Below are 9589 nucleotides of genomic sequence, written 5' to 3'. Positions count from 1 at the left end.
CAAAGCTCTGCTTGTCTTTCAGCAGTGGTCTTAGCTCCTCAAGGCAAACAACACCAAATCTTGTACATCTGAAGACAGTTAGAAAATCATGTTCTGTTCACACTTACCCTAACACCCTCCCAAACCTGGGGTTTTGTTTTGTCTGAAGTTTGGTATTTTAACACTCAAGTTCTGCTTTTTTAAGGATATTTTTAGCCCACTTTTCCCTTAGTTAAGATTATACAGCACCTAAAAAAAGAGGCACAACAGTGCTGGCCTTTCTGTATTAGATAATAAAAAGCACACAATGAAACCCCCAGACAATCTAGTCAAGACCAAAAAACTGCCAACTGTAAAGCTAAAATAGATTTTTACCACACAAAGCTGAAAACCACATTTATAATAATCTTGACTGTGTCATAAATAAGATTACCCTGACTATAGGTCTTGAGACTGAGTATTATAAGGTAAAATAATTGAACCATTAGGATGCTTCGCCCATGTTAAGGGATAGTGCTGTTGTTTACACTAGGGCCAGGCTCAGCTGTGCTGAACGCACAGGCCTGAGGAAGCCAAATCCCATGGCTGCCTGTGCTGTAAAACTGACCGGCACAGGCGGACAGCAGCCAAGGCAGAGCCCTGGTGGCAAATAGGGCTGTCCTGACTGCAAAGATGCTGGCTGATGTGGGGAAAAGGAAGTTCCCATTGCCCTTGGGCAAGCTTTCGAGGTTTCCTCTCAGCAAGTGACCTCCACCTGCCAGGCTTTCCACCTCAGCTCACAGGCCGAGCCAAGGAGACGCGATGGTCCTTTGCTGCCCCTGGACCAGCTGGAAAGCACAGATGGCTTTACCCTCACCACAGCTCAGTCAAGCCCTAACTTAACTTTCTAGATGGAGATGTGAAGGGGACTCCCCTGAGGAAAAGCCTGTTCCCGCAGCTCCCCACATCAACCCACCCTCGCCATGGTGCCAGGCGCTCTTTTCGGGACAGCGGCTCCTCGCCGCCTACAGCCGCGCCCCAAAGAGGAGCGGGCTTCTGCCGGCCACGGCCGGGGCCGATACAGCGAGGCGGGTGCGGGCCCGGCGGGGCCGCCCTCACGGGGGCACGGCGCCCGCCGCGGCCCGGCCACGCCTCCCCTCAGCGCGGCCGCTGCCCGGAGCCCCCGCGCCCTCCCGCCAGCGCTGATGTCACATCCGCCGCCCGCGCCCGTCCAGCCGCGCTGGCTCCGCCGCCTCCCGGGCCCGAACTTTTGTGGTGGGCTGGCCGGGGGGAGGGGAGGGGCGGGGTGGGACGGGGCCGTGGAGCCGCTCCGCCGGCTCGGGCAGCGCCGTCCTCGCCCGCCCTCCCCGCGCCGAGGCTGCCCACGGAATGAGCGTCCCCCGGGCGGCTGCCGCTGCCGCCTCCACTCGGGCTGCGGCGGGCGGGCAGAGAGCGCGGCTGCCGGCGCGGTCGCTGCGGCGGGAGCGGAGTGAATGACCGAGAGGAGCGGCGCGGAGAGGCAGCCCCGGCATCAGGATGCGGGCGCCCGCCAGCATCCTCAACCTCCTGCTGCTGTCCTTGCTGGCCGGCCTCGATCCCTCCAAGGTAGGAGCCGGCCGGGCGGCAAGTTCGCAGCGGCGGAGCCCGCCCGCACACGGCGTATGCGGTAGCGGGCGATGCTTCGGATGGCTCCGGGGAGAGGCGGGTGCGTGTCCTTGGCTGCCCGAGCGGCCAGGAGGGAGAGGAGAGCTGGCGTCGGGAGCGGCTGGCCCCGGTTCCCGGCCGGGCGGGGGTGCGGTGCCCGCCGTCAGCGGGGTGCGGGCGCCATGCGGCGGGGCCCGCGGCAGGGCAGGGCAGGGCAGGGCGGGCAGCCCCGGCCGCAGCCCCCGGCGGCGGGAGCGGAGCCGCGTCCGCCGCGCAGGGACGGGGCTGCCGTGCCCGGTAGCTGTCCAAGGCCGGTCGCTGTCCAGCGCAAACCAGCGGCAATCCATCGCGCTCCGGGCAAGGAGGCGTTTACAGCGCTGCACCAGTTCTGGGGAAGCAGCGAGGCGCTGGAAGCAGGGATCGGCAGCCTCCGACTGAAATACATTTGTTTCGAGTGAAACTGGAGGCGTCACGTGAAGACACTGAATTTAGCACTATAGCCACGCTCCGGGCTGCTGCAGTTCTGTTATTTACAAACGTGTTCAAGTCACCAAGAGATCGCAGCTGAAATTGAAATAACGATGAAAGTAAACAATAGGCTTTAGTCGTGAAGCCTGGCTGGTGAAGGAGATTTCAGATTAAGTCGTTTAGAAAACCAGAATTGCGCGCTACCACTTACAAGCAGTAATGACTGAAAGCCACCAGGTCTGCAGATGTCTGTAGTGCTGTATTTTATAGATGTAGAACTTATCTCATTTGTCGGGTTTTTTTGTGGCATACAGTCTTGTAACTGTGAGCATTATAAAAACGTGACAAGAGAAAACATTGCTATAGTATTGCAGTCCATTGCCAGCAGCACTCTGTGCCATGTTGCCAAAATTTACATTGCATGGCAGTGAATGTCATATTAAAGATACCAGTTAGGTACCAGCCAACAGTGTGAGGCAGTGCTCAGCTCTTCTGGCAGGCTTTCCATTTAAAATAAAGATATCAATCTGTACATATACAAATACGTACTGAATGTTCAACAGTATGGATGGGATGCTCTCTTTAAAAACAAAAAACAGAACCTAAAAAGCAATTCAGTGGAAATCTGATTTACAGCTGCAGTATTCTGACTGCTTTTCAATCAGTAAGATACAGTGACAACTGAAAAAAGCAGGAGGTCATGGAGGATTAATAATATTAACTAAGAAATTAGTTACATCAGTTCTATTAAAAAAGAGCTATTTGGAAATCAGGTATTGCTGTGCCTGTAAGGAGACTCATCAGGCAATGCACACATGGGAGTTTCATATCTGTGTGAACAGCCAGCACATGGTCTCATTATAACTAGAGGTTTCCACACACTCATTTTCTTTATTTTTCTGTCTTCTGTTACACTTAGCAAGATCTACTAAAGACACTGCATAGAAGCAGGAAAAGGCAAATTTATATCCTTCTATGTCCACAGAACAGTAAAACCACTAATGAAGCAAACAGACCTGGCAGAATAATTCTTTTTAGTTCAGACCCCAAAATAACACTGGGAAAAAATGTTCCATTTTCTGTCGCTGTCACCACCCAGCACTGAAAAACAGGATGAGGCACTGGAATGAAATGTCACAAATGAACTTTGGAAACTGTGCTTCTAGCCCTTTTTGCTATGCCATGCTGTGCAAAGGGCATGAAAATGGCCTTTTATTCATCACTCTGTGTGACATTTTCAGAGATTCAGATGTTCTTTCCAGGCTCTTTTGACTTTGTCAAGGGTCAGGAATAAAAAAGCTCAAAAGTCCTTAAAATTGGAAGTCTGTTTTTTATCAGAGCTAATTGGGTTTTCTTAAATTAAAAAAGTGAGATCAAGTGGATCCTACACCACATCAAACATAAAAAGGTGTCACATGCGGACACTAATTTTTGTTGACTATGAACAATATATTTCATATTTCTGTGGAAAATTATGTATGAAAAAATTTTAAACATATTTTGCTAGCAGAAAAGTACAAGTTCTGAGAACACTCCAGGAATTAAACTAGTGCTCAATTATTTATCTTGCTTTATGCTAAATTGAAGTAGAATAATAATTTTCTGCCCTGCAGTTTGGGAAGCAAATCTACGGTATAAACCTAATTGTAGGAAACAAGGGAATGGTAAATTCTTTCTTTTCCAGGAAGAATTGTACAGTATGCTCATGCCTGGAAAGGCAACTTTCTACATGCCCTTGACACTCACAACCGACTTAACTTACTGAGATGAATGACAATAGATATTTCTGGTACACACAATACATTTCTAGTTACGTCCTACATAATTTTCAGTTAATAATTTATTTTATTGAACAACTGTTTCAAGATAATGCCTTGGGGAGTAAAATAATCTTTCATTTAGTACCAGGCTATCACTGAGCCAACACTGCTGTCTTCAGAAACTCTTGTTATGACAGAGATGTTGTGCTCAACTTACTCAGTTATTTACTGATAGTAAAGTGTTTAAGTATCGCCATCTTATGGTAACATATGTAACAAAAATTTATATATCATTTATTTCCCAGTCTCTGAAACATTAAGATTTTATTTCAACCATAGTAATTATTGTCCATGCTCTTGAATTCTTTCTCCTAAATTTGATATAAAATATTGATCACCTTTAGAAATTCTTCTTTAACAACTGAAAGGCAGATCACTAATGATAAATTTTAACACAGTGCTAATTACTGAATTTCAGTTTAAGATACTAAATGTTATATTTGTTGCTTTATTTTTTCCCTCTATTTACATAGGAATTTTTTTTTTAATTATCCATCATAATATATTTCATTAAAGATTTAATCCCAACAGGGTGGCTAGACATTCAGCAGAAAGCCAGCTATAGGGAAAGGATTTGGATAGAAAAATCTTCCTTTCTCCTACTCATAAATGCAGTGTCTTGAAAGAAGGAAGTATCCATAGGACACTAGAAAATTTCTAAGAGTTACTGCTAGATGGCATCTCTGTGCTGCTTTTCACCACCTGGAGTTTTCTGTATGACCTTCATAGTATGTAAAGTGGACTTCTTCTATAAGGGTTGCTTTGCTTACCATCATTTGATAATCACAGTGGTATAACCAAGTAAGCATTTTGTAGTGTGATAAAGCTGCTCCACATAGAAATCAAGCTCAGCATTTTTGAAGTCTAGATGGCATTTTGTAAGTTTAATTTTATAAATCTAAATATATCTGATAAATATCTTCATGTTTCAGTGCAGTTAATGACCTTTAAGTCTTTAAATTTTATATTGGCTTTATATCCTACATCTATTTATTTTCCATTGTTTGAATTTTGCGAAAAAATATTTCAGAAAATGACTGCCAAGTACAATCCCAGACAGAAATAGTATTATTAAAGACAATTACAGAAAGGAACTGTGATTCATATTCATTGCATGGGGTAATAGGATGGTTGGGAATATTAACATTTAAAAAAAAGCTAGTTTGAAATCAGTTATTTGTTTTAGAATGCTTAAACTTTGCATCTTTGGAATGGCTGTTTCTAGATTTTAAAAACCTATGTTTTCACACATAATCAGACTATACAAACAGCCACTAAAATCTTTATTTTTTTCCTGGATTTCAAGTAGGAAGAATGAACTGCTTTTTTGCTGGTTAGCAATACAAATTAATTTATCCCTATTGCAAGAATTTATGAAAATACTATGTACAGCGAAGTGTTACCACAATGAACTATTTTACTGAAAATATGACTCATAGGAGTACAATACACTCTAAATTAAATCTTCTTACCTATGTGAAATTGATTTACTTTTTATCCTACAGTATTAGTAGTTAGTCAGTATGAAAATCATTCATATTTATTTAACCTCCAAGGTTTAAGAATGCTCTAAATCATTAATTGCTGACGGTGGTCAAGTCTCACTTGGTGGCAGCTCTCCCATTTCTGAGGAACCTGGCTAGATAGCCATTGAAGAACATCCTACTGCTATCAATATGCCCTGGGCTCTCTCCCAGGTGTCATTCCAGACAGGTATTCACTTCATCATTTTAAGTAACATATATTAAGATATTGGAAAAGAATGTGCAAAAACACACAAGAGTGACATCTGACATCTGCATAAGTGCTAACTCCTCTGTTGCTATCAGATATCATGTGGTCTTTAAGGGCTTTTTAAAACTGTTGATGGGAAAAGGTCTTTCCTTTTCCCCTCTGGTTAAAAACCTATTCCTCTGTTGCTCATGGCTATAATGACTTTTATTCATTTGAATGCACTCAAAACCAATTATATATGTTTTACAAAATCTCAAAAATAGTTGTATATGTATACAAAAACACAGACAAATATATCCTCACAGGAAACAATTATTTTTCCAGTAGAGGCATATTGCCTTCAGGTAACCAGGCTTCCACCTTTCTTCTATGTTTAGCCAAGTCATGAGCCAGTGAAACAGAATCAATTCACTAAGTCTACAAAGAGGAAAAAGCTGAAGCAGAGAAGGCAACCATCAGGAACAAGAAATGCAGTATTGAAGCTATTAAAACAACATCAGCTCTAAAAATGGTGTTTCTAGTTGGCTGCAGATTTAACACAGTTGTGTTAAAATTGCAAGTTCAAATATGTGAAATTCATAAGGGACCTATTAAGAAATGAACAGGGAGTCTTCAGAGAGGCCCCAGTCTATTTTAGGCACTGAAATCCCCTTTTTCAAAACTGCAGTTTGACAGAAAGGGTTCAGGGCATCACTTAGGCATTTTTAGTAAATCTCAACTGAAAGCCAGGGAAAATTCAAAAGCATTCCGTAAGTCATTGCAGCAGGAATGTAGGACAAGTCCTCTCAAGGACCATCTTCAACAAGAACAGCAATCTGTCCTACTGCTTCACTCCACAAGGCAGTAGATTTCTTGTCTAGGACCAAACCTAGAGGAAGCAAGGACTGTGTGCCTGAGTTTGAGTACAGAATTCTTTTCATGAGTGAGAATTCAGAAAGAGTGAAAAAGTAACCTTACTTTCAGAATTTCAGGACTTCTTGGATTTACTCATAATTCCAAAACAGATGTATTAGTCGCATGTTTTTAAACCAAGATATGTGGTTCAAGTACATGTACAAAACCAGAAATACAGTAGCAATACATATTATTCTTCAAAGTACTTTGAAATTTATCTGAGACATGACCTCTTATGTCACAGCATTACTTCCAAGATTCAGTGACACTTTACTATAAGCATGGACTGCAGCTTCCATTTTTTTCCTTAGTGACTCCAAGAAAATTAACCTACTGTCAAGCAGCATTATTTGGTGGAGCACTTGAAACTATTTCAAAAACATTACTATTTTTATTGTCTTTGTTTTAATTCCTGACTTTAAGGGGCTTTAAAGTCTAGACTTGGTTTTATTTGGAATTGAAAGATTCATATTTCTGTCTTAAAGAGACACCAAAATGCAAAATGACAAGGCCCCCTGTATAGACTAGTTTATCTCCATTCCATTCTGTTTGGAATAGGACTAACACATTTTTTAAGAAATAGGGAAATAAATTTAAATAAATAGATTTAAAATGTTAGTACTGTTTGTGTAGTTAGACACATGTTTTAAACTAGATGATCTCTAGTCTTCATCTTTACTGGCCAGCTTCTAAAGATGATTTCCTAATAACTACTTTTTCTGACAATAGGACTGATTCATACCAATTAACTGAATATACCACAAAAGGTGTGCCTGCTTGGGGAAGGAAACAGAGCATGAAATTTCGGTGATACAAGCAGTTGGCATTGAGAAGTAACTGTACCAATGGATACAGGAGTGTACACAGTAATTTACATACTGAAAGGTTCATGGTGGAATACTTTTCTTTTATACTATGCTATACTGCCTTCAGCTTCATGACAGAGATTTGCATATCTGAAAAGCTAAAGAAGCAACCAGGTATATTTTTCATAAGCCAGCAAACAATTTTAAATTTGAATTTGAGTTATAGCCAAAAGAAGGTTGAATACCAGGCCTATGGATATGGCATTTTGTAAAGTGCTACCCAGCTGCTTCTGCAGCTGTGTCTTTTCAGAAGAAAGAAAAACATTTTATGTAATTACTCATAAAATATGCAGTCCTCTTTATTTAAAACATTTTTTTTCCTCAGGAGGAATTAAAGAAACTTTAATATTCTGACCTCTTCTGAGCCTTTTTCAGACTTTTAAATAACTTAAGTAACTAACCTAAAGCAGCCCCAGATAACATAAATGCAATGTTTTTCATCCTGCATTTCCCTGAAGAACAGTCATCTGTCTGCTGCACTGCCTTCTAACCAAACAAATCCTTGTGACTGTGATTTAATGATTCTGTTTACTTGTTTCACTAAAAAGCATATATCAGTCAGCATAGCAACAGCCTAAGCAAATTCTGAGAACAAGTAGCCCTCTTCACTGCTGTGGTTTTGGGAACTAGTGTTTGCACCCTCCTCAAGCTGTAAAGTAACCCATAAGGGGGCAACCAGAACAACTGGAAAAAGTAACTCCATTCTGAGTGAGAAATGAATTAATTCTTTATTAAGTGCCACTCATAATATGGTGAATATTATTCTTAAATTATTGGGGCACATTATTAAAAGATAGTTTATAGAGATTTTTGTGGATTTCCTTTCTTTGAACCTCAGCTAGAGGAGTATACTTCAAAATGTGTTTGTGTGTCCCTTTCAAGGAGACAACTGTGCATGTTAGTAGTTTTTCATGTATGAAATTGTAAATGCTATTTGAGTTTGGACTTCAGATTTAAAATCAGATTTAAATAAATATGAACTTCATTTAGAAGCATTTGGAATACATTAATACTTGTGATGACAGCAAATATTACTAACCTGAGATCTCATAAACACAAACCTATCACGTTCTTCCTTACTCATGTTAAATGTGGTTGTTCAGTCTTAGCCTCCCTACTACAATTACTGTTTTCGTATTCTTTTTGTATAACCTCCTACATATTATTCTACCTTCTTATAATAAGACTGTTTCTTTTCAATATATGGTATTGGGATGTTTTCCCCAAGAAAATCTATTGAAGGCAGTGTAGTTGTAACAAACTATTGTACTGAGTAATCAACAGGCACAGAGTAGATGATGGTACAAAAAACGTAGATCCAATCCTGAAACCATGTGTGACAGGTTTGTATTTATAATGAGATCTCAGATCAGTATTGTTTGCTGTCATCACAGGTGTTTCTGGGCATAAAGAATATAGAGGTGGATGTCAGGCAGAGTAGCCTAAATAAAAAGATTGCCACTGACTGTTTTCCATCCTGTCTCTGAATACATACCCAATTATCAAAACACTAAAAACATACATGTTAACAATCTCCCATGAGAATCAGCTTTAGCCACAAGCAAAGTGGATGGTCTCCTGCATTTCTGACTTCTTAAAGCCTCAAGTTCACTTCTGACTCTTCAACCTGGAGGCTACTCCTACTGCCTCCTCTGCCTGCAACATAACATGCAGGAATTTATTGACTTCTGGATACCTCCCCAGTCTCCAACAAAAATGTTGAGAGTGCTTTTGCTTTTCTTCATGATTAATATGTTGATCAAATAATATGGACTTTACCATTCAACAACTCAACAGTATGCACGTACAGTAATGTGCAGTTAGACTAGATGTGCAAAAATGTAGCTGGAAAGGCAAATGAGTAAACTGGAAGCTATATTCCATACTATGTCATACAAAACTTAGAGTTTTCAGTCTTACAGAAGTCTCCTGGCCCTGAAAAATACGCTGAAACCAGTGTATGCAAAGAATAAAACAAGTTCCTCTAAGGTAGCAGGACGAGTAAATAGTAGAAGTGGCTATGTCTTTACCCTTCTACTGAACTTTCATTTAAAACCCTTGAAGTTACATATGCACTGCATAATCCTATATTCTCTGGTGTAACAGGTTCACTTATGACCTCAAAAAATCTGTTAGCTGTGGCTCATACAAGGTTAAATAGCTGATTTGCATTCTAATCCTTTCCAAGAGAAAGTTTATAAAAAT

General features: G+C 41.1%; 1 protein-coding gene across 1 annotated transcript in view; it reads left to right on the top strand.

The window, feature by feature from the left end:
• The first annotated feature begins 1326 nt into the window (after positions 1 to 1326).
• The window catches only part of OLFM3 (olfactomedin 3), a 49984-nt gene continuing 41721 nt past the window's right edge, over positions 1327 to 9589 (top strand). The window contains exon 1 of the mRNA XM_021543292.3: positions 1327 to 1563. Within this exon, the coding sequence (XP_021398967.1) occupies positions 1495 to 1563 (69 nt within the window). The 5' untranslated portion in view covers positions 1327 to 1494. The remainder of the gene's footprint in view (positions 1564 to 9589) is intronic.

The sequence above is a fragment of the Lonchura striata genome, chromosome 9, assembly GCF_046129695.1.
Source record: "Lonchura striata isolate bLonStr1 chromosome 9, bLonStr1.mat, whole genome shotgun sequence".
NCBI classification, from domain to species: Eukaryota; Metazoa; Chordata; class Aves; order Passeriformes; family Estrildidae; genus Lonchura; species Lonchura striata.
This window is presented reverse-complemented; position numbering and strand designations above follow the sequence as displayed.